At 42.1% G+C, this 25,462-nt stretch overlaps 1 protein-coding gene and 1 long non-coding RNA gene across 4 annotated transcripts in view; one reads left to right on the plus strand and one right to left on the minus strand.

Moving 5' to 3' along the window:
* Window positions 1–25,462, minus strand: part of SASH1 (SAM and SH3 domain containing 1) — a 250,699-nt gene that overhangs the window by 169,988 nt on the left and 55,249 nt on the right. Inside the window, exon 1 of one of the 3 annotated variants that reach the window (XM_082405433.1) lies at window positions 18,755–22,485. The exons of 1 other annotated variant lie outside the window; for it this stretch is intronic. In XM_082405433.1, the coding sequence (XP_082261559.1) occupies window positions 18,755–18,883 (129 nt within the window). In that variant the 5' untranslated portion in view covers window positions 18,884–22,485. Of the gene's footprint in view, window positions 1–18,754; window positions 22,486–25,462 lie in introns of those variants that run through there. One more of the 3 variants, XM_082405435.1, reaches the window with a different exon arrangement.
* On the plus strand, window positions 15,630–17,877 carry LOC309634967. Its single transcript, XR_014248538.1, has 2 exons — window positions 15,630–16,745; window positions 16,795–17,877. It is a non-coding gene; the product is annotated as an uncharacterized lncRNA (long non-coding RNA).

Genomic DNA, 25,462 nt, shown 5'->3' on the forward strand with positions numbered 1-25,462 from the left:
GCAGGATGCTAGCCTCCTCCCTTCTCTCATCCGCCCCGCCCCCTGCCCCCGAGAATCAGCAGCCCAGGCCCATCGTTTCTCCCAAACACATCTCTCAAATCCATTCCCTCCACGACCTTAGCTCCCTTCCTGTCACCCTAGCCCTTGCTGGATCAAGGCTGCATCACTGTCACGGTGATGGCTGAGTCCAGCACCTCTGCTCTGCGGTACAGGCCACACTGCCTTCTAGGGGAAGTGAGGATTCTGGTCTACTCAAGAGGACATGGGCACGTGATCAAGACTGCCCAACTGGGTGCCCTTCTGGTCCTAATTAAATTTCCCAAGTGGACATTCTCACGGGAAAGAGCATGTCATGGTAGTCCAATCTGCTGGTTAGCTTTAAACTCTCCCTGTAAATCAGCTTAATGGCACTGGGTTTATCTGGATTTCCCATCCCCACCCTCACAACCCCGAACAATCTCCTTAGATGATCAGACAAAACACCTAAGTGTCATCCTCAGTTCTCTGTCCCCCTAACAACCAGCCCAAATTCAGAGGCTCTACCTCTAAGACCTATTCCACATCTGTCTACTTTTCTCCAGCACCAGCACTACAGTCTGGTCCAAGCCACTGCCACCTCATTATAATCCACTTTCCATAACACTGCCAGCGGTCTTTTAAAAACATAAGTTCATTTAAATGCTCCAATGGCTTCCAATCATGCTTAAAATAAAACCTGGGCTACGACTGATGTATTCTGGCCCGACTGTCTCCTTGACCCACTCAGATCTCCAGCAGTCACTAAGCAATAGCCTTACCAGCAGTCACTAAGCAATAGCCTTATATGGGCCTTGTCTATGTTCCTAAAGTTCACCAAGTTCATTCTCATCTTGGGACCTTTGCAGCTGATGTTCTCTCTGCCTCGAGAAGTGCTCTCCCCCACGATACTCATTTCCAGCTCCTTCCTCGACCACCCTATTTAAATCTAGCCCCTCGGTAAACTGGATTACTTATTCCATCTTCAAAGAGCTGAGAGTTTTGTATAGAAGAGACTGCAGAAAAATAAATTATATAACATGTGTTTATATCCTGCCTTGTTTCACAGTGAATTTGAGGTGGCAATTCAAAATAAGTGATGAATACTTACACAAGTAAGGAAAGAGCCGTCCTTGGCCCAAACCTACATACCGGTCACGCTTTTACACAGGGTCTAGACATTTTAAGTCAGACACTTAGAGGCCTGCCATCACCTCCCCAAGTCTGGACAAAACGTCCAAGTAAATGAAATTCTTCTTGTGCCTTCTGAAGCTTTGTTCCTCCCAAGTATCCAACACTTTCTCGTGCTTACACCTTCTAACTAACTTCCGGGGCACAGCCTCTTCATTCTGGTAAACATCCCCTCCTCAGAAATTATCTTGGGACTTCCCTGGCGGTCCAGCGGTTGAGACTCCACGCTTCCACTGCAGGGGGCGCAGGTTTGATCCCTGGTTGGGGAACTAAGATCCCACAAAAGATTAAAACAAAAAATTATCTCTTTCTAGCCCCATCTCTTCTTCCACTGAAGCTCCCTTTAACAGAGCCACGTCAGCGAGGGGCAGCAAGATGGAGAAGGTGCTTAAGGAAAGTGAGGATACAGCGTTTGAATTCCTAATGAGAAGCGCAGGCATGGGGTGGAGCAGGGGCGACATCTACACTGTGACCACCCTCCTCAGCGTCTTGGTAGGGAGCGCCTGGGCCCCCCCAGCAGGTCTCAGTTAAAAATTAAAAAGGTAGTAAGAGTTCGATCCAACAAATAAAATGGCTAATAGGCCTCCTAAAGACTGTAAATGTCAAATGAGTGATACAAATAGTGGGTGCTAACGCATATTCAGAGAAGAAAAATACTGTTTTTGCCACATCACGAGATCTACTATAAAAAAACAGTCCAGAATTGTAAATTATAAACCAGTGAAGCATGACAGTCAGGAACTTGCCTGGTCAAAAGGGGACACAATAAAATACTTGGAGAAAAGAGTTTTATAAATCGTAGAATGTGCTGTCTTTTATAATACAAGTATCCCTCGCTTTGCAAAAGTTCGCTTTACACCACTTGACGTTTACGAAAGACCTGCATTAGGCCCTGTTCTTGCTAACTGAAGGAAACCCAAAGAGGATTTCCACTTTTATGAAAAAGGCAAAAAGGGTAATTTAAGATCAGTGTATGTTTTGCAGCGCACACCTCCTTCCCCGGGAACCACACTCAGTCTTCTCAGCCTCAAGACGCCATAGCTTTGAACTGGGTCTGATCATCTGTGCTTTACCTCGATTTACAGTTGACCCTTGAACAACACACAACTGAACTGCATACATCCACTTACATGTGGATTCTTTTCAATTAATATAGTACCTGTATTTTTACTTTACAGATCTTTAAATTAACTAAATGTAGGGAAAAGTTTGTGTTCAACGAGAGATCACACTACATGGAATCAAAAGAACTAGGGTCTGAGTCCTGATTCCATCCCATTGCAGCTTCCTGCCCTTGGGTGAGTCATTTATCAATTCTTTTGTTTTTGAGGCAGAGATAGCAGTATGCAGATTTTCGTGGATTTTCGATGGGGGTAGGCGGGGGTCAGACCCCCTTACCACCGTGTTGTTCCAAGGTCAACAGATGTACTTCGTGCATCTGTTAGCAAGATGTATCCTAAGGCAACTGCTTCTTCACTTTACGCCATTTCAGCTTATGAAGTCTCAGGAACACTCTACTTTTGGATGGGAGGGTGGGTGATGGCGCCTGGGGTGGGGGATGGAGAGTTGGGGGGAGACCTCTACTAATATTGTATTGACTTCGTGTTTCATTGTTAGCATTCTGCAGTGTTTGCTGCTGTCAAAACTCTTGGGAACAATGCTATCACTCTATCCCTGTGTCAGCAAGCCCGTCAATCACAGACAAGAGCCACCAGCCAGAATTGACCCTCACCTTGACCAGGCACCAACAGAGATCTTCCTTTTGGCCTTAAGTCATTTCCTGCCCCAACTACAGCAATTTCTGGTTTTATATTCTTCTTGAATATTGAATCACAAACTCTAAATGCGCTCAGGGCAGCCAACTTTTGCATCTTTAACTCCCACATTACATTAATGGGGTGTCTGATACCCTTTTTTACCCATTGCTGAGCTTGATTCCAGATTGCTGATTCTTCTGTCACTCCTTTAAGGGACTACACTCTGGTCCACGTGCTCACTCCACTGACTTCCCGAGGCCCCTTGGTGAGTCTGTTTCCAAAGGAAGGTGTGGCAGCTGGGGGCCATCTCTGAAAACTTCAGGAGCCCTCTTCCTTTGGGACCATGAATCATCTTCCTTCTCAGTCTCAACTTTAAAATTTTCCTTTTCCTCTGCAAATCAGAAGTTTCTTAATAGGATGTCTGCTGGGCTGTGTAATAGTCTCCAAAGGGAAGTGATGAAGGTTTTGGCTTGAATCACTGAACTAGAGTTGGAAAAGTAATCTATGGTAATGTACTATGGGGAGCAGTCCATTACCAGCAGGATGGGCTACAGATGATGTAGGAAATTTAATTTTCCTAACTATTCATTTTTATTGCACTTTACAAAAACAGTTCTCTGAAAGCATTTATTCTGAACAAATGGTGGGGATTAAAATTAATTTGTTCAGGGGTCTGAACCTTTTAGGATGAATATCCCACAAGATTTTAATTAAAATGTCCAGTAAAAAAAAAAAAAAAAATGTCCAGTAAAGAATCCACAGAGAATAAAACACACTACAAATTATTTCCATTTTCTCCATACCCTCTCTTACTTTCATTCCTAACTCTCAGCAATCCTGCAAGGAGTGGTTTCTGACTACTCAAATCTTACATCATAGCTAAGATACCTGTGGCATTCTACATTCAAAGACCAGGGGAATAAAATGGTACCAGGAGAAGCCTCAAGCAGAGGTTAATGTTTTCATCTAGAAACCCCTATCACTCCTTTCCTAATATAGTCCTTATGGAATACCATGATTCATCTCCCTCTTACTGGATTTGAAGGATGGAGGGCAGAAAATTCAAAGGGTGGCCCAAGGGTGAAAGAGTACAGCCTGATATTTACCGGCATCACCACCACCATTCCTTGGGGGCCATGTAGCCCCATCCCCCAAAGCCCTTTGCCAGATTCTCTGACCCTCCTCCCACCCCCAGCTTATTTGCCCCACCCTAGAAATCAGTTCAAGAAATCTAGCACCAATGGGACAATCTGTTTTGTCTCCACACCCTCTCCCAGCTTCTCTTCTGGGTAGTGGTTGAGATGGGGATGGGGGCAGGAGCAAGGAAGTGTTGTCCTCTTTGGAGGATTAGTTCAGTACTATCACTTCACAACAAAGATGCAAGGCCTTGTTAAGCCTCCATTTCCTTATCATCTCCGCCCATCCTCCCCTCACTTTCGTCTTTCTCTCTCTCTCTCTCTCTCTCTCTCTCTCTCTCTCTTTCTCGATAGATATAATACAGAGAGAGAGAAACAGTAATAATAATGGTGAGCAGAAGAGGGAAAAGCTGTAGGCACTGGCCTGAGGGCTTATTTGGGTGAGAAGATGGGACACAATGCGATTTCCCAAGTCCACTTCATTCCTGAGCTCATCAGATGAGAAATGCTGGACCATCACGAAGGAAACACTTCCCTCTACCTTCGTCCCTCTTGTTACTCCCTAGCACTTGGGAGAGGAATAGAGGAGTCAGTCTTCCTCATGCCTGGCTGAACCACCCAAAGCCAATAAGCGTTTGCTGCACAGATGTCTGTGCTGCCCTGGTCAGGTTCTCACTGCAGCTCACTGTTTACCTATCTTGTCAATTTTCCTTCTCCTCCTGGTCAAGGTATTGGTCCGTGCAAAGTACTAAAACTTTCCTGGAAAAAGTTCTGCTTTCTTTATACCTTCCTCCTTTTCCCAACAGCTGCTCCCCTGTAGAAAGAAGATAACAAAGCGCCCATCTATATCAGTTTTCTAGGACTGCTGTATTCCAAAGTACCAAAAACTGGGGTGACTTGAAACAGAAATGCATTGTCTCACAGTTCTAGAGGCTAGAAGTCCAAAATCAAGGTTTTAGCAGGGCTACGCTTCCTCTGCAACCTGTAGGGGAATCCTTCCGTGCCTCTTCCTAGCTTGTGGTGGTTTGCCAGCCATCTTTGGCATTCCGTGGCTTAATAGATGCATCACTCTAATCCTCCATATTCATATAGTTCTGTCTACATGTGTCTTCACGTCGTCTTCCCTCTGTGTATGCCTGTGTCTGTGTCCAAATTTCCACTTTGGATTAGGGGCCACTCTAACCACCTCCTTAACTTGATTAAATCTACAAAGATCCTATTTCCAAATACGGCTGCATTCTGAGATTAAGACTGAGGGTTAAGACTTTAAGGGACTTCCCTGGTGGCGCAGTGGGTAAGACTCCAAGCTCCCAATGCAGGGGGCCCAGGTTCGATCCCTGGTCAGGGAACTAGATCCCAAATGCATGCCACAACTAAGAGTTCACATGCCACAACTGGGGAGCCTGGGTACAGCAACTAAGGAGCCAGCGAGCCACAACCAAGGAGCCCGCCTGCGGCAACTAAGACCCAGCGCAACCTAATCAATTAATTAGTTAAGTTTAAAAAAGGCTTTAACACATCTTCTTTGGGGGGCTACAATTCAACCCATACCACTACCTCACAGGGTTATAGGGACAATGAAATGAGATAACGCATGGAAAGACCTTAGTACAGTGTTTGGCACATAGTATATGATCAATCAGTCAATATCAGCTGCCAACAATACTATTTTTATTATTACTATTCTCTTTCTGCCCCATAGTATCTTTGCTAAAATGGCTTTATAAACAAGTCTTGATGGCAGTCACGTTTCAAAGAATATTCCAACTACTGCACAAAAATATAACCTCCAAATTCCTTGAGAAAAAAAAATAATTACAATGGGTGACTAGAGCAAACCACAGAATGTTCTTTGTTCTATCCACCGAGTTCTGAAGCTTCAAGGAAGCGTGGAATGTAGAGCTGCATAGGAATCAATACAGAAGTCCTCCAAAGAATCCGCTGACAACTGAATTTCTAAGTTCCTTTAGTTTGCAGAAAAAAATTTTTGATTCTATCCTGCACACTCTCCCTACATTGCCACAAAGAATATATGCTTATATTTTTTAAATAAAAGTCCCATCAAGGACAATAGATACACAAAGCGTTAGAAAACCATAAGCCAAAGAACCAATTAATTGACTGCTAATGGTCTAAGTAGTGACTTAAAAATTAAGGAAAAAAGGTGATCGCCTTTAGTTTTAACAGATACTTCAGAATGTTGGCTCTATCTCTAGTTGTACAGCTGTGACTAACGTCACATCCAAGGCACTGCAGCAACACCAGCATGCTTTTCTCTGCACTAATAAAACTTGTTTTGATTTAGATCTTCAGGGGACACCAGAAGGTAGTGTGTCACTACCCCCAGCCCTCATTCATTTTGTTGTCATTTTTCTACCAAAACAACCTTTGGAGCTTCATCAGTCCCCGCTGCCAACTACATTGCCTAATTCAGTACTTACTTATCTTGACCTAACTAGCAAATTCAGGAATTTAAACCAGTCTTGCTTTGGCTTGTTCACTTGGTCTTCGGCTGATCCTTTGGAACCATCTGTAACCTAGCGCCCTTGAGCAACTCTTGTCCCAGATTTTCTTCTTTATATGTAAGGACTTGAAACAGAACACCCTTAGACTTGTCTGCAAGTAAGTCCACAGGCATACAAATGAAAGGTTTGCGTGTCTTTTTACAAATCTTGACTTTTTAAAAAAAATATGTAAACCTAGTGTCATAAAACCAAACTCTTTTGCAGCTTGCAAAACTTTTTGGCTGACAATAGGAGAGTCTGCTTTTCCCAGTGTTGTGAAAGTGGGCCTTCCTGTTTTCCACAGTAGAAGAACTGGAAGCCATGAGAACAAAAGTCTGGCTTTTCTAGAATTTGTGGCAAGCTGGTAACAATGAGACACCAGACGTTTGTGCTTCTCTCTGCCTCCTTGGAAGAGGTGAGCCTGCAAAGTCTTGGTGTTTGCCACACTGACCCACCCTATAGCATCCAAGACCCCAGGGACCAGGTAGCCTGGGTAGAAAATGGGAAAATCCAGACTAGGGATCACTTTCTGGCTTTACCCCCAAACTCTGCTCAAAAGATAGCAGAGCCCACATCCAGCTGGGTCTGGTCTACTTCGGAGGAGCATTTGAAAATACTTGCAAAGATATAACTTCAAAGTTTCACCTCTAATTAACAGATAAAATAGGTGAAAACTTAGAAGCCTAGAATTTACAGAAGCCAGAATCAACCAGAAATTGTTGAATTACAGGTATTGAAATATGGGCAGTGAAATGTCAGTGTGTTTGAAAAGGAAACCAGGAACCCTAGATTACTCACCAGGCTAGAGAATTGTCGCTGCCAACAAGGCTGGGTTTCTGGTAGCTATAAGGGCATTAAACCAGTCGATGCATGTAAAGGACACACCATGAAATGTAAGGAATTATATGCCGATGTAAGTATTATCATCTAATCTCTAGAGCAGCACTTCTTAAGAGTAAGGGATGTGACCTGCTGAAAATCTCTTGATGTCTAAGGAGTGTATTAGTTGTACTTGCCTCCCCTCCGGTTTCTACGGAAGCTCTTCCACCATGGAAGATAACCGGCTTTCTAAAGACACAAGCTCTGGAATGTGCAGTCTTTCAGTGATGTGACAAGCGGAAGAGTGCTTTGATATAGAATGTGGAGGTTACCAGCTGACATTCTGGTCTCTTGAAACAGTACATAGTTCTCTGCTAGTGCTGAAGTTACATCGTGTGGATTTCAGTGTATCTTTCATGTACCTTTTATGAATCATTTGACACCTATTTACTTTAATGCTCATCGCACAGCCTCAGTTTCATAATATCCTAATCAGGGCAAATCATTACCATGCACCAGTGTTATGAGGGGCTTTCATTAAGTCACCACCTGGGCACCACATGTTACGTAACTAGAAGCAAAATGCTGCAGAGGCATTAATGACCTTTCCCCGGTAGACTATGTCCTAAGGCTACACTTTTGTGGAACGTTTTCAATAAAACTGTATCTCATGATAAAATATGCTTTAAAAATGAAATGTCTTATCTTTCCAGCATCCAGTGTTCGTCTTTACAGACTTTCCCAAAGTTTCAAATTCCTTCATGTTTTCTACAGATGCATAGTGAAGTTACCCCCAAATTAAAATGTATATAAGTGGCATACTGCATAATAATAATAATTAATAATAATAATAATCTTTCTCAAACCACAAGCAATCCCATTTTCTATCATGTTCACACTAACATGTGTTTGCAGGTTGCTTTGGGCTCTGGTGGGGACACTACCGTATGACGCTTTTATAACTTCTTGATTGGAGACGGAAGATTCCTAATTAAGATGCAAAAATACAGAATGAATGTTTAGCAACCCTGACAAAAACATTGGTTAATTCAATAAAACCCTGGGAAAATATTTCACAAAAAAGTTCAAGATAATGAAAGTAGATTTAGTACATCTACATGAGCCCAGCATTCAAAAAATAAAATCATTAGTTAAGTGGATGCTTTCAATATTTTACATGTTTCTAAGAAGTCAACTATTAAAAAGATCTCATATTATTGTGCTACTTAGTCACAAGAGAACTGCAAATAGCAATCTGAACACAATTTAAACAGAAAATATGTTTTCATTACAAATACCTTCTTGCCTCCAGAAAACCGTGCCTATTCACAAGTTTCATACATTTTCTCTCGAGTATACAGATCATTTTTAACACCCGTTTCCTAACATGAAACCTGAAAGTTAATACTCTGAAGAGATTTATGCATTTGTTTTTAAATTGTGTATTCTAAAAAGGACATGTGACATACATTAAATCAATAGTTAATATCAATCCTAAATTGAACATGTGGAATCAGATCATCACTCCATTTGAAGATGAGAATGAAGGGAAATTAATTCATATTCCAACTAAAGGAGATTTAACCGTTAACAGCTAATAATAACGAACATTTATGATCTGCTTACCATATGCCATGCACAGTTCTAGTGATTTAATTAACCCAAACCCAAATAATGTGAGTGGCTATCATTCTCATTTTACTGATGAGGAAACCAAGACATAGAATGGTTAAGGAACTCACCCAGGTCACAGGTCCACTAAATGCTGAAGCCAGGATTTGAAGCCACTCTGAACTGCTTCCTTTGCTCTTAACTCCCTCACAAAATAACCTTTCAGTTTTCTAAGTTTTCTAAGAGGTGTTTAATCAATTTTTTTGTTTTTAAATGTTCTCATTCTGTTACCCGTCTCTTGATTAAAACAACAAAAAAATTTAATTATTATTTTCTTATTAAGACTTCATATTTTTAGCAGCTTAAGACTGACAGCAAAGTTGAAGGGAAGGTACAGAGATTTTCAATATATCTCCTACCCTCAAACAGGCATAGCCTCCCTCATTATCAATATCCCCCACTGTCATATTGTGACTTACAGGAGACAGATACTTGGTCTTCTTCCCAGCCCTGGTACAGGGCTCCCAACCCTTGGAATTTGGAGTGATAGGAGCATCTTTTGTCACTCATTAGGAATCCCTTCAGAGCACATCTGAGTTTATGCTAATGAGGCACACAGGCTGGGGCTCCTAGATAGCCTCAGGATGGAGGTGGTCACCAGGAAGACCAAGTAATTAGAGGGTAAGAACTTTCAGTCTCACCCCACCCTTACCCCCTTCCTTGAAGGGAAGAGGGGCTGGAGACTGAGTTCAGTTACCAAAGGCCAATGATGTAATCAAGCATGCCTACATAATGAAGCCTCCATAAAAACCTAAAAGGACAGAGTTCAGAGAGCTTCTGGATTGGTGACCACGTGAAGATTCGGGGAGAGTGGTGCCCCAGAGAGTATGGAAGCTCCTCGCCCCTTCCCACCTACCTCACCCTAAGCAACTCTTCCATCTGGCTGTTCCTGAGTTATATCCCTTCATAACAAACCAGTAATCTAGTAAGTAAACTGGTTAATCTAACAAGTAAATTGGTTTCCTGAGTTCTGTGAGCTGATCTAGCAAATTAATGGAACCCTAGGGGGGATACAGGAACCTCCAATTTATAGCCAGTCGTTCAGAAGCACAAATAACAATCTGGACTTGCGACTGGCAACTGCAATAGGGACAGTCTTTGGGACTGAGCCCCTAACCTGTGGGATCTGACACTAGTAGATAGTGTCAGACATGAATTTAATTTGTGGCAAACTCCGTCAGTGTCCACTGAGAATTTGAGAATCGCTTGGTGGTGTTGAAATAAACCCATCGTACTCATTAGAGTGGAACCTTTGTTACAGCTGATGAACATACAGTGTCACAGCATAATCACCCCAAATCCAAAGTTTGCATTACGGTTCACTCTTGGTGTTGTACATCCATCTATCCATCATTATAAAAATCCCCTGTGCTCCACCTATTCATCCCTCCCTCCCTCCAACCCCTGATCTTTTCACTGTATCCACAGTTTTGCCTTTTCCAAAACATCATATAGTCAGAATAAAAAAACTTTTCAGGTGGGCTTCTTTCACTTAGTAGTATACATTTAGGGTTCTTCCACATTTGTTGATGGCTTGATGGTTCATTTCTTTTTAGCACTAAATAATATTCCACCACACTATATTTGTCCATTCATCTCCTGAAGGACCTCTTGGTTGCTTCCATGTTTTGGCAATTATGAATAAAGCTGCTATAAACAGCTGTGTGCAGGTTTTTGTGTGGACATAAGTTTTCACCTTCTGCGGGCAAATACCAAGGAGTGCAATTGCTGGACTGGATGGTAAAAATATGGCTTAGTTTTGTAAGAAAACGCCAAACTGTCTTCCAAAGTGGCTGTACCATTTTTCATTCTCACCAGCAATAAACAAGAGTTCCTGTTGCTCCACATCCTCTTCAGCATTTGGTGTTGTCAGTGTTCCAGATTTTGGCCATTGTTACAGGTGTGTAGGGGTATCTCGTTGTTTTGTTAAAAAAAAAATTTTTTTTTAACCCTGTGCATATCCAAAAGAAGGACATCTGTAAAATTGTTAATGGTTTACCTTTAAGTGTGGCCTTTAAAATCCTCTGAAAATGGATGTAAGCCTATAGCGAAGATACTTATTCTTAAACTAGAATATTCCTTTCTTCTTTATAACAAATAACTTAATATTGAAACACCCTATTTTTAAGAGTGCCCAAACAAGCATAAAAACATTTTTTAGCTCTAGTGTGAAAAATGTATCGGTTGACAGCAAGTCTTAGGCAAAAGTACTCAAGTCCCCAAAATTAACTAGGATAAATTTTTAAAGTAACTAGGGCTCAGGATACATACTAAAATTTTTTTATTCTGTCCTTCAATGATACTTTTAGTTAAAATTACAATTATATGCATTTCTTTTTCTTTCCCTTGTAATTCCACTTTTAATTCTGCATGCCAGGACAGAAAATGAAGCCACAGCCGCAACCAGGCACAGAGTGATGTGCAGACACACTGGACCTTCCTCACTCACTACTTGCTGTAAAACCAAACAAACAACGGATGAAGCAACAAAATAAACCATGAATCAAATCTATGTCAAAGACACCAAGGAGAGCCACAAAGTATCTCTATGGACACATGGAACAAAAGTCTAAAGAGCAGTCATTATAAACTCAAACATATTCATGTTTTTCCCAATCAGCTTAGAAAGGTGAAAGACAATAGGAGATCTCTTCAGAAAAGAAAAAATTAGGGATTACAGAGAGGAAAAACTATCTTATTATCAAGCTTTTGTCTTCCAAGTCTCTAAGATACTCTAAGGCCTGGGTCTCCAATCTCCATGCAGGAGTCATCTCTATTACACGGCTTGACAAGCAAGAAAAAATACAAGCTAGGTTATCTCTATGAGGCATCTCAACTCACAGAGAATTAATGCTACCCAGTGAAACATCTTATGGAACAAAAGGTGGGACACTAGACAGCTGCCTAGGAGCAAAGCTAATGAGGAACAGACCCACAAATTTCAGGTCTCATTACCAAATTAAATTAATAAATAAATGAGCATACCATCTGAGAAATGACAAATCCAGGTCATCATAAAAATACATTTTATCTCAAACTTAGTCGGAAGGTTTGGTTAATTCTTTTAGTCTTAGTCTATACTCACTGGTATTAAATAGTACAGTTAATTCTTAGTCTTAGCCTCTATCCATCTAAATTCATTATTTTGAGAATAATTTTATTTCTACCATAAGCAAAGAATGTGTGTAAACCATGGGTAAGCACATCATATATCACAGTGGGATTATGATAGTTAAGTCTGAAGCATAAATTACTCTTAAAAAGAATACATTAAGTAAACTGCTAGTTATAGGTTTTTCTCTTATGTCCTTTGTAAAACTGAGCTACAGATTTGCTTATGGATCAATATGCCCAACTGAATATATCCCTCTATTTCACTGTTCTCTAGAATTAGCTTTTTTTTTTTTTTTTTAATTTTTGTCTGCGACGGGTCTTAGTTGTGGCATGCGGTACCTTTCATCCCTGCACGTGGGTTTAGTTGTCCCGCGCGGCATGTGGGATCTTAGTTCCTCGACCAAGGATCAAACCCACATCCCCTGCATTGGAAGGCAGATTCTTAACCACTGCACCACCAGGGAAGTCCCTAGAAGTAGCTTTTAAAAGATGGTATTAAACATCATTTAGCTATAGCATTGTGTGTATACTGTTATAAATAATTCCCCTCTTTAAGGAACCAAATCATTTACTCCAGTATAGAGAGACAGGTAAGTAGATATGTGTACACATAGATGTGTCAAGATAGATACTTCTTCTTTAGAATGAAAAAAAAAAAAATCACAACACTACAACATGTCTAAAAATCTCTTGCATTAACCCAGCCTACTCTTGAGCTTAAAAGAATTTATCAAAAGTAAATTACCATGAGCAATCCTTGACTCCTTATAGAGTAAAATATGGGGACTAATAGAAGCCAGGTGATAGATAAACTGGTATGTTTCATAAACATTTAATCCAAGCTCTCATCTTCTCTTGCCTGGATCACTGAAGTAGTCTTCTTCCAAATTCATCACCAACTCATCACCCCCAAAAGTCACTTTTCGAAAAAGTGATCATGACACATGTCAGTTTAAAATTCTGAAATGGCTTCTCACTGAAGTCTACAGAATGATTCCAGCTACTTCAGCACTCAGGACCTGGCACCCACCTCAGTGCTCTCTGCTCTCCCATCTTTCTTTCCCTTGGCTCTGCCCAGAAGGCCCTTCCTCTCTTCTTGCCTGCTTAGCCCTCACTGGGAAACACCTCTCAGGTAAAGCCTACTCACTGCCAGGGCCCAAACTGAAAGGCATTTCTGGGACAGGGCTTCCTGCACCAGCACCACCGCCAACCCTCCCCAACTCTGTGCTCTTTGGGGCGATCTGCACACTACACCGCAGGACTGGGTATTTAGGGGAGGGACAGTGGATGCTGTTTTTCCTACAGAACTACTGTCTTTCTGGAAGTCAGGGGCATGTGCGGCTAGTACTTAGCTCAATAGCTTAAGCAAAAAAGATTGACAGTCAATAGATGTCTCGATAGAGATGTGAAAGAATGAACTATAAAACTGCAACTAGGAGTTAATTTCCAGGAAATAACACATGATCCAAATCCCAGCTCCTGTTTACTGTCTGTGTGATTCAGGACATGCACGTTTACCTCTCCACTGTAAAATGGGGACAATAATGCTCACTGGTCACAGTGAGAGGACCAATTAAGGTAAGTTTGGGATGGGCCCCCGAACAGCACCAGGACTCAGCCCCTGTGAGCACTGCCTTCCCCTCCCCACGTTGCTGCACTCTATCATTGGAAGTTGAGAGTCAATGATGGTGAACAAGGAGGCAGAACAAGCCAGGTGGAAGAGGGAAGGGTTACAGGGTAGAGAGCGGCAAATGAAAGCAGGATGCGGGAAGATGGGGAGCATGAACTGTCGCTTTAGTGCAGAGGCCTCTTTTTAGCTTTTTTTTTTTTTTTTTTTTTGGCTGCGCCTTAGGGCATGTGGTATCTTAGTTCCCCTACGGCCAGACGGCCAAACCCGTGCCCCCTGCATTGTGAGCACGGCGTCTTAACCACTGGACAGCCAGGGAAGTCCCAGAGCCTCTTTTGACAGCAAATTAAGGACCCCAGCCAGAACCGTAGACTTAACTTTGGCAAAGAAGTGAAATCCGGAGGTCTGAGTTCTGGTTCCTACGCTGCTGCCTCAAGCCCTTCCGTCCCTCCTCTCTAAATGAGGGAGTTGAGGACTCACTTCCAAGGTCTCTTCAGTCAGTGTCTTCCGCTACATCACCCTGCAATTTCTCTACTTATATAAAAGCCATAGGCTTTCAGCTGGCTACCAGGGACAAAAAAATCAAGATGAAGTCAGAATATTGGAAACGGGGGCTGACTCTCAGATTCCAAGACCTAAAAAATTAAGTCATTAGCTGAAGGGCTTACCTAAGACACCACCCAGAGAATATGTAAATTACACACTGGTCTGTACAAAGGAGTTTGCATTTTAAAAGCCCTCTAGGGATCTCACTGACACCTCCCCTCCCCTACACTTTGCCCAAAAATACAGAGCAAAAGGAGGGTCTTTTAAGGAAGAGGACTTCAGTAAACAGCAAGACAGAATGAACCTAGCCCTAAACTTAAACAGAATGAACCTAGCCAATAACTTAACCTAAAGATAAACTTAACAGATAAACCTACTACATTCTTTTCTGTAGCCTGAATAGGAATTAAGAGTAGGGGAAGGTCCTCCATGTAGAGTTTGTCTACACAATGGATATTTTCTAAGCATTGCTAGGAAATGGGTGTAAATTGTAGGAACATAGCAGGGAAATGTAAGGTTTGGGGGAGGTGCATCTTGCAGGATCCTGCAAACAATAGTCACTCACTAACTCCCTTCCTCTCCCTTCCCAGTGAGAACAAGTAGCTTTAAAGGCCTGATTCTGCGTTTAAGAAGTCCTCGAGTTCTGGAGGAAAAATTTATGAACCATCACAAGTTACCAAATGGATACTTGGTGCTGAAAACATGGTCTACCTCATCTGATAACCTCAGCAATTCCTACTCTTAAAAAAAACCTACTCTCCCCCACCCCAAAAAAGAAAAAGGAATGCTTTGTCTGCAACCAGGGAGTAAAGATAAAAGAGTAGAATCCCATAGGATTCTAACTTGTTCTGCACTTCTCAACAAAAGTCTAAGCATGTCATCGTGAAAGGTGACAGGCTTTGAAAACCCAGGCAGACCACACGTTGCCGAGTTAGAGAACAGAATAGCGTATTTCGCAAGAAGGCCACGGTTTAATTGCTCAGGGTTTACAAACATTTCGCAATTTGCCATTACATTTTCAGTGGAAGTGCCAGGATTTAAATATGCATGACGCAACTGTCCAAGTGGTAGCTTTGGCATAAGCAGAATTTATTAAAGTCTTCATAAATGCGCCCCATTATAGGCGGGGCATGAGTCTTTACAGAACTGTATTTTGAAGTGGCTCCTGCATTTAAGAGTACATACTTTTTTCCTTTTTCACTCAATAAAAGCACATTCTCAGCACCCAGTAAGTCCCAAGCCCTGCAGGTAGAAGAATGAGTGAAATACAGACCATGCCCTCCAGGCCCTCACATTGATAGTGGTTTTGTAAACTCATTTTCTCTTAACTCTCTATTTACATATTCACTTGTTAGCATTTTATTCATTCCAACACACTCAAACATTTTCATGCCATAAATTATACTATTACTTCTCTAAATAAGCGTTTTGTTAGCAATTATATAAGAGCAACTGATTGGTGCTGAACTGGGCAGGACTGAATTAATTTAAATGTAAAATGTGTCCCAATGAATTCAAACAACCATCCTGTATTTACCGAGATCAATGCCTCTGGGGCAACACTCTCCCCCCTCCCCGGGTTAGAACCAACAAAATCCAAGGGGGAAGGGGTGCCGAGGGCTTCTCGCTGTACTGCACCTTCGGGAAAGAGGGGCTGTGCTCATTCATTTAGAAAAAGTTTTAACCTAATAAGCTTTGAAGTTTACATTTTTACACTAAGAAGAATCTAAGAAATAAAGTAGCAACTGTGCCTGAAATCTGCTAAGTATAATGTCTGGATGTATAATTCCCGTACTACCTCTACTCTCCTAATCTTCCAAATAGCATTTGCCTAAAATGACTGGATGTCATTACACTTCTACCAAGTTGATCTGGGATAGTTAACTACAGAGCATCACGGCATCAGGCTCTTGACTGGTGGAGGTCAGAGAACTGGGGCGCAGTCTGACATTGCCACTAACAATGTATATGTGCCAGGGATCAAGTCACGTCAACCTCTCTAGGCTGACAGATGATTGCAAAATGCCATATTTTAAATACAAAATGAATGAAATGGTGTCTTTTATCTCCGTAAGAACAGAGAAAGTCAGCTGTCAGTTTTGTGTCTTGATACATTCTTCTGAAGATATAGTTTCTTATAAACACTTGGAGGGCAGCTTTCTAAAAGCAGAATAAAGATCCTTTTCCCCTGGTGACTTCTTAGAGGCACGTACAAAGGACAGCAGGTAATCTATGTCCTCTTTGTCTACTTTTTCACTAACGAACAATCTTGATGCCCAAGACTTAAAGCAAAATAAGACCTTATAAAAGATGGGAAAACACGGGTGAACACTACCTGTTTGGGACCATCTTTACTGTCCTGTAAGTCTTTACTGTCCTTTACTGTCCTGTCCCTGTTTGGGACAGTCTTTCAGCCTCACACCGAACTATTAGCTCTGTAAGAAGCACATATTTTCTTTTCTCCTGCATTTGCCTTTTGAATAACAGGTTTGGGCTTCTTGAGCCCCACCCCATCTTCTAACTCAGCCAAAGAACACTCTGCTACAACTGACCCAACAGCGCTGGAATCTGCCAGGGAAGGGAAAGCAAATCTTCAGAAGGTGGTCCATGCCACCCCGGCCCCCAAACGACCCTGAGCCCACACTTCAGTTCAAGAGAGCATCTCTAACCCTTCCCTCCCCAGCCCACAGCCTAGTAAGGGATGCAATGTGATGTCATCAAGCCCATTTTCTCAGTGCCTGAAAGTTTACAGAGTGAGACCTGAGCAAGAAATAACAAGATAAGCTTCCTGCTTGATAAACTTAAAAAACAATCTATCAATCACCACAACTTTTATATATGTTCATCGGGTTTTCTGGAATTTCACTGAAGGCCCATATTCATCAGTAATGTTCAGAAAATGCAAAAAGCGTTAACTTAAAAATTTTTTAAATATGTATTTTTTAAACATTGGAGAGTCCTTCTGAGATGGCCCACACTCTATCGAGTGTGTATCTCCCTGAATAAATCTGCTTTCAAAAAATAAATTAATTAAAATATCGGAGAGTGAGACGAGCAGATAGAAATCTTTGACCAACCTTCCCTGGCTCTCTATACAGGAATAATCATAAATACCAAAGGACACCTGAAAATGGAATAACTGGGACTTTAGGATGTCTGGAAAGTTGAGACACAAGATCATTTGCAAGAAAAAAAAATAGAAAGAGAGCTATTATTTATTAAGCACCTACTATGTATCAGTATGGAGCACTAGCTATATATCAGCTTAGCTAAATCTCAGAAAACCTAAGAAGCAAATCTTTGCTTCACTTTTCAGGTGATGAAATAGAAGGTCAGTGGAGTTGGGTACCTTGGCCAAGATCATGCAGTCAGTCAATGGGAGGGCTGGGATTTGAATCCAGGCTAACTCACTCCAAAGTCCAAGAGCTTAATTACGGTGCTAAAAATGGTTTCATCATTACCAAAGAAGAGTTTTCTATAAACTACACCTCCTCCAATTTAAAAAAAAAAAAAAACTCCAAGTAAATCTAGAGCCTCTTCCAATGATCTACACAACTCCCAATTCCGAATCTTTCCATTGAAATTGACTTTTTCATGTGTGGAGTAAGATGTCTGACTGTAAGAACCCCACCCATCTGATTCCAGTCTACCTGCCTACCTATAGCTCCACCAAAGCAAATCTACTCATTCCTCAAGGCGCTGAACCCTGAACAAGTTAAACCTTCATCCTCCATGCCTAAAAACTATTTTTTCAGAAATTATGCCAAACCCACAGGCGGGTTTAGTTACTGGACATTTCAAAATGCATGACAATACAGATTTAGAAAAATAAGTCTTATTGTTTTTAGTCCCAAACACATAACAACAAATATCCTGTAATTCTACAAGTTGAAAAACTGCAAACAAAGTAAACTTTCCTGTGGTTCTGAGTAAGGAGATAATTGTTTTCCTCTCCTGGTCAGACAACACATGGTGAAGAGATAAACATCAGTAACATCAGCCTCTTCCCAAATCCAACTGTGGAAGCACATCAGCCAAACAGTATTTATTTACATCTATTCTTTGAAGGACTCTGTCTTTTCCACACCAACTTCTCAGCAGGTGTCCCAGATTAAACTGTGGAATATCATACCCGATTGTTTAAAAAATATATCTTTGATGTGATCTGTGGCTGGTTATCTTTTTAATTAGGGTTTGAAATCCTAAACCGTGTGTATTTAACCCCCTAAGATCTAGAGCCGGAGAAGGACGACCCCGAGGGGTGGGCTTGTCGAGTCCGCGAGCGCGAAGGGAGCGCCGGGGCGCCGGGGGGCTGCCTGCTCCCGGGTCCCGCGACCCGCCCTCCCCGCGCCTCCGCTTCTCCAGGTAACTCACCAGGATGCCCATCACGTCGGTCCAGAGCCGGGAGAACGCCTCCGACAGACCAGCGCCCGCCTCAGGCTCCGGCGCGGGCTCGGCTTCGGGCTCGGGCGCCGCGCCGGCGGCTCCCGCGTCCTCCTCCATGGCTGGGTCCCCGGGGCGCCCTGGCCCCGCAGCCGTGCGCGCCCGGTCCCCGGCGCCGGTCCCCGCCCGCTGCGTCACCACCGAGCCGCGCCTCCGCGCCGCATCCCCCACGGCCCCGGCCTCCGACCCGGCGGGGGCCCCCGGCAGGCGCCCGCACCTCGGCTCTCGGTGGCGACGGGCCGCGCGGCTGACAGGTCCAGAAACTTTCCCAGCCCGGCTCGGCTCGGCTCGGCTCGGCTCGGCTCGGCACGGCTCGGCTCGGCTCGGCAACCCGGTAGCAGGAGGCAAAGTTCGCACCACCGAGTTTTACGGCGGGGAATTCTGGCAGCCCAGAAGCAATGCAACCCGGAGCAAAGGCGTCTCTTCCTGTGACGGGGACAGACTAACTAGGCACGAGACTCATTTCTTCCAGCAAGTCTGGGCAGGGCCCCGCGGGGTGACCGCGGCGCCTCTGGAACTTGGAGGGTACTTCCCGGGCCCCCTCTCTTCAAAATGAGCTCTTCCAGCTCCACATGACTCTCTCCCCTTGATGCTAAAGAAAGCGTTTAGCAACAAAAGGTGCTCTGATGTCAGGCTCTTTGCATGGAAATGAGCCACAGACAGGAGAACAAATCGCCTGTTGAAAGAGCGGCCGCGCTGCTGTCTCCCGCCTGCACAAGTTTCCAATCACGCTATTCACTGAAACAGTTTTGGTCACAGAAACTCGAGAAAGTTAATCTTTAAGCTGCTCCTGCCGAAGGAGTTCCCAAATAGTGTAGTTACCCCGCACACCTCGCCCCTCCCGAAGTCAAGCGACCTCAGGAATTACAGCTCTGCCTCTGGCAGCCGAGACTTGGAAAAACAAGTGTGAAAGCCTGGGCACGAGCCATTGTTTGTATCTTGTTTATTACAAGGGGGGAGATTTTGGTTCCTGGGCGCCCACAATGCCATGCATTGCTAGGGGTGGCAGCTATTTAGGGGGAATGCGCTTTGGGTTTTAATGGTTCCTTTACAGTAAGGGCATAGGGAAGGGCCTTTTTCAAAAGGAAATATTATGGTTGTAGCCATTAAGCCAACACACCTGGGGCCCCGTGTGTGTTTTTCTAAGGACAAGATCCATGACGGATTTATTTTATGAGGGAAATAGCCCTGTAGAGGCATTTCTCCTTTTGTGATTGTTTCTTTAAAAACCACTCAGAATTCTCCCTGGGAGATGACAGTCCACGTCACATCGGATCTGGTGATTGATCACTTTGTGAAACAGTTCAGAAACTACAATGAATTGCCCCTATGTTAAAGGACTGAGTGGTACAAAAACCCAGGTGAGGTGCCCCAGGGAGAGAGCCCTTGCTTGTTTTAGAGGGCTCTGGCTGTTGTTGTTTTTTCCTTCTGAGCCCACATGAAAGGAGGGGTACAAGATCACGTCCCTCGAAATTCCCCTCCTAAAGCATTAATTACGGGGTCCAAAGGATGAATAGCCCTTAGAGGAAAGTTCAAAATTGAAAAAAATTGAAAAAAAAAAAACTTTTCCAAAGGTAATTAAATTTATACGCATAATCCCCGATGACAAAGAAAAAGAAAGCAAAAGTTTCCCCTTGATAGTGAGGAGGCATTGTGTTGAAGTGGAGTGCTGGGTGCAGAGTCAGTATGACCAGGCCTGGTGCTTTTCCCTGGACTGATGCTGGAGTTAGGTCAGGTGCGTGTTCTAAGATGCTGGGAATCCAAATAAATTCATTAAAGCATTGGTGGGCTTTATTATTATTACTATTATTATTACATCTATAAAGACATGAAAATAAGTGAATGATAGGAAAAGGTAAAATAACCATTGAGTTGATTTTATGTATATTTAAGAATTTCAATGTATTAGCCATGTGGTACCTTACTCAATTCAAGAAAATACAAAGGAGGGACTTCCCAGGTGGTCCAGTGGGTAAGACTCTGTGCTCCCAGTGCAAGGGGCCGGGGTTTGATCCCTGGTGGGGGAACTAGATCCCGCATGCATGCTGCAACTAAGAAGTCTGCATGCAGCCACAATTAAGACCCAGCGCAACCTAAATAAATAAATAAATATTAAAAAAAAAAAGGAAAAAGAAAATACAAAGGACAGTGCTGCTTCTACTGGGGGCGGCTAGTTTTCTGCATCAACACCTTCTGGCAAGTGACTGAGCATGAAGCCAAATAAGCAGGATGGTCGGGGCAGGACTCTCCAGCACCAATCGTGAGTCTTTCTTCTAGACTCATCAGATCACCTGAGGGCAAAGCATTTAACTTTCCTGTGCTGCAGTTTTCCCATCCTAGAGGAGGCAAGGCCACACGAATTGCCATGTACCTCCTCAGAGGTGATATTATATTTCAGAGTCATCTAAAGATAGGTACCATTTTGCAACAATACAAACACACATATCAATGTAACTAAATCTTAGCCAGCATTTTGGTACTTAGAGAATCAAGCTACCCTAGATATTTAAGCTCCTTGTCCTGGCATTCCCTAATAAATGGATAAGAAAATAAGTAATACATTTGAGGGGGAATGTTGGTACCTACAATTTTGCTGTCTGTACATAAATATGAAATTTTGAGCATTTTTCTACTTGTAGTACGTAATAATTTTTTTGACCATCTGAAAAATGAAGCTGAACCTTTTCGCTTATCAGCTTCATGATGCTTCTACTCAAAATGCGTCTGATTACTTCTCCCAAATTGAGTGTTTTCTCCTTTGGTTAACGTCAATCTTCCAAAAATTCCTTCAGGGGCTTTTTAACAAAATATAAAGAATAATTAGCAACATCACAATCATCATCAAACTATTTCAGAGTCCCACAGGGTACTGTTTACAAAGAGCTTTTTGTAATAGAATTATATCCCATGAGGGCGGGACAGGGCCTTGAAGGTGATCTGGATCAAATCCCTCATTTTCAGGATGAAGAAATGGGCTCCGGAGAACTTGAATGATCACTCCAAGTGGACACAACTATATTGAGCAGAATCAAAGTCAGATGACTTGATGACTTTTAAAAGTTCTTTCATCTATGCTGTAATTTATTTGATTCCCACAAAGCTCTGTAAGGTGGGCAAGTGTAGATGTGCCATTAAAGACATGTATAGGGAAAGTATACACATAGGAATCCTGCTTTCTCCTTTTCTCTTTCCATCAGGGCTCTCCCTCATCCAGCTCTGTGGAATTGTTATGATGTTGGTAAGTGACTTCCAAGGACAGAAAGGGATCTAGAAGAGAATTTTCTAGACACCTAGCAGAGACCCAAAAGTTGACTGGAATCAATTCTGTGGGTTCTGATAAACATTTATTGCAATGAACTATCAGAATGCAGTCAATGAAAGTAAATATTGGAAATGCACCTATCTCAATAAGTGTTACTTCTTGGAAAATTAGTGTCAGTCATACAGCTGCACATATATGCATGCAACACGTAAGTACATACATACACACATACACATATAAATGCAAATACTGGATTGCTTTGTAAAAAATTGTTTCTTACTATGTGGCAGGGTTACAAGTTTAAAAGCCACCAGTCTAGAAGCTGCAGGGTGTTGCCTGCAGCCTACTTAGGACATCATTCTGACATAAGAAAAGTAAAAAAATCTATTGCCTGGCAGTAAAGGTAGAGTTTGGCAGTAACACAAATATAATGGGTTCAGGACAGAGCCCAGTTTGAATTTTCACTCAGGTTTCTATAAGACATTGGGCAAGTTATTTATCTCATCTGTAAAGTGGGATAGTTCATCTCCTTAATGCAGTTGCTATGAGGTTGTGTGTGAAAATGCAGGCAGCAATTCTCTGTGAATTAGAACTTTGTCCCCCCTTTCCCTCCCCCTATTCACTCATACCACGAGGTGGTATCTATAAAATTTCCCTGTTCATACCTGTCTCTTGGGTCACATAAAGGAGTTAATTCCTAGCCCTGGAACGTGGCTGCTGAGTGGAAGGGCTGGGAGGTTACCTCTGGCAAGGCGGAGTCATAAGGGCTATTCAGTTTGAAAGGAAAGGTATTAATAACAGTAATATCGATGTTATTTATTGAAAATCAACTCTATGTCAGGCACTGTGTTTGATGTATAAAAATATTTTATTTAAACTTTAAATAGAATTTATGACTTCTCACTACGATCCAACCCTCCCACCCTGGCTCACTTCCCATTTCAGTACTCTGTTACATCCATCCGTTGGTTCAAGCTACCAACCTCAGAGACATGCTTGAATCCTTCCCACACCTCACCATCACTCCCATCTAACCATGGACAAGCCCCGTGGATCCTACTTCCTAAATATGTGTCAAGTTCATCCACTTCTCTCTGTCTCCACTACCACGCACCACCTTAGTCCATACTAGCTCCATCTTTTACAATACTTTATCTAGATCAGTGCTTCTCAAAGTGTGGACTCAAGAACAGAAGCATTAGCATTACCTAATTTGTTGGAATTTGTTGGAAATGCAAATTTCCGGCCCCAGCCTCCAAGCCTGCAGAGTCAGACACTCTGAGGATGGGACCAGTGACCTGTATTTTAACAAGCTCCCCAGGCAATTGTGAAATCTGCTCAAATTTGAGAGCCGCTTGAAACTATGGGAATGTCAGAATAAGGAAAAGGAACACATTGCCAAGGGAAGGTGAAGTTGTAAAATATAATATGTTGAAAAACTAAACCAGCTGATTGCTTTTTAAAATTAACTGGTAAAAGAAACCATCATGAGATATGTGAATGGAGATCCCCAAATCAGATGTTCAGAGACATTTGGCTTCTAAGGGCAGACAATAAAATATTAAATGTATTTATTGCAATAAAGTGTATTATCCATAAGAATAGTACATATTTTAGGAACACAGCTTCATTCAAACACTTGTTATTTTTTAAAGACAACACATTTTCTACAGAAAAAAATGTGAGATTAAGCAGAGATTAATAGAGAACAGACTTGAGGACACAGTGGGGGAAGGGTAAACTGGGACGAAGTGAGAGAGTAGTATGGACATATATACACTACCAAATGTAAAATAGATAGCATAGCACAGGGAGATCAGCTCGGTGCTTTGTGACCACCTAGAGGGGTGGGATAGGGAGGGTGGGAGGGAGACGCAAAAGGGAGGAGATATGGGGATATATGCATACGTATAGCTGATTCACTTTGTTGTACAGCAGAAACTAACACAACATTGTAAAGCAATTATACTCCAATAAAGATGTGAAAAAAAAGCAGAGATTAAATCCAAAAGATTATAAATAGTCCAAATTTTTTTTTTTACCATACTGCATTCTGAAATTGAGCAATGAAAACAGATAAACTCATTTAATTTTTGCCTACGGTCAGCAATCCTCTCTGGCACTCTAACGTGGGGCATTCCATAATGCCTCGGGGGGAGGGGGGTGGGGACTAACTTCAAGGAAAGACTGAAATGCCAAAACATTTTCCCCCTTGACAATCCCAAACACATTTTTTCCACAACTGCCTTAAAAGTGAGCCAAACCCATGCTAAAGCATTACCTGTTTAAAAGCCTCTTCATCATGGAGGATTTAGTAAGAGAGACTGAGAAAAGAGCTAAGAGCAAACTAAAGAAAAATTAAAACCAAGTGAAGACAGCCCAAACAGGCTAGGGAGAGAAGGTAAATAAACAAAATGATGATTCAGGGCTATAAATACTTTTCTCTGAAATCTCTTCTTCCACTCTGATAAGCAAGGTTACTAGCCTAGCCAGTTAGGTTTTCCTCTGTGCTGATGCTATGTAAACACCAAGGTTCTGCCTGGGAATTATTCCATCAGGCATAAAACGACGTGACCGATATTTCATTTTGCATAGTTGGGTCAGACTAGGTAATTTCTAAAGCCATTTGTAATTCTGAAATACAAGGATTCTGAACTATTCAGTAATACACATTATAGACAAGAAGCAAAAGACTCTGAGTGGGGTACCAACATTGAATTCACAATGTTTAAGGCAAAGGACCCAAAGACTTCAACTCACCATGAAATAACTTCTGAATTAACATAGGAGCAGTGTCTCCTGTGGAGAGCTGTGAGATTCTCTGAGAGCTACCTGACACTGAAAAGGAGAAAAAAAGGAAGCATGGAGAGGGAATGGTCTTAAGAATCATGCTGCCTGCTATTTATCTTTTTAGCTTGGGAGAGTGTAAGAAAAGAAAAAAAAAGGAATGTGTTAATAAGAGACGAAAGATTATGTTAAATATTTCCAAATTATGTAAGGACAGTCTAAAAAGCACAGCTGGGAAGTATCATCCACCAACCAAACTGCTTCATCAATCTTGTCTGTTTTATAAACTTTACCCAATGAGAATGCCTACTTGGCTGTCTCTATTGCTTAAACATACTTGTGAAAAATATTTTTTTTCCTATTAAACGTAAAAGCTCCAGTTAACACTATTGCTCTGCTTCTTTGAAGTGCAATGTTATATACATAGAACAAAAGATTCTCACTCACAAAATGAATCCCAGAAACCATAGAAAACTATTACAAATCTTACCCAGAATTGAAGTATTATCCAGAATACTTTGGTTGAACAACGAGAAAAAATAATTTATAATTAATGACATTTGCATATGACTATTGAAAAAGGAGGGAGG

The sequence above is a fragment of the Balaenoptera borealis genome (genome assembly GCF_965194805.1).
Source record: "Balaenoptera borealis genome assembly, chromosome: 9".
Classification (NCBI taxonomy): Eukaryota; Metazoa; Chordata; class Mammalia; order Artiodactyla; family Balaenopteridae; genus Balaenoptera; species Balaenoptera borealis.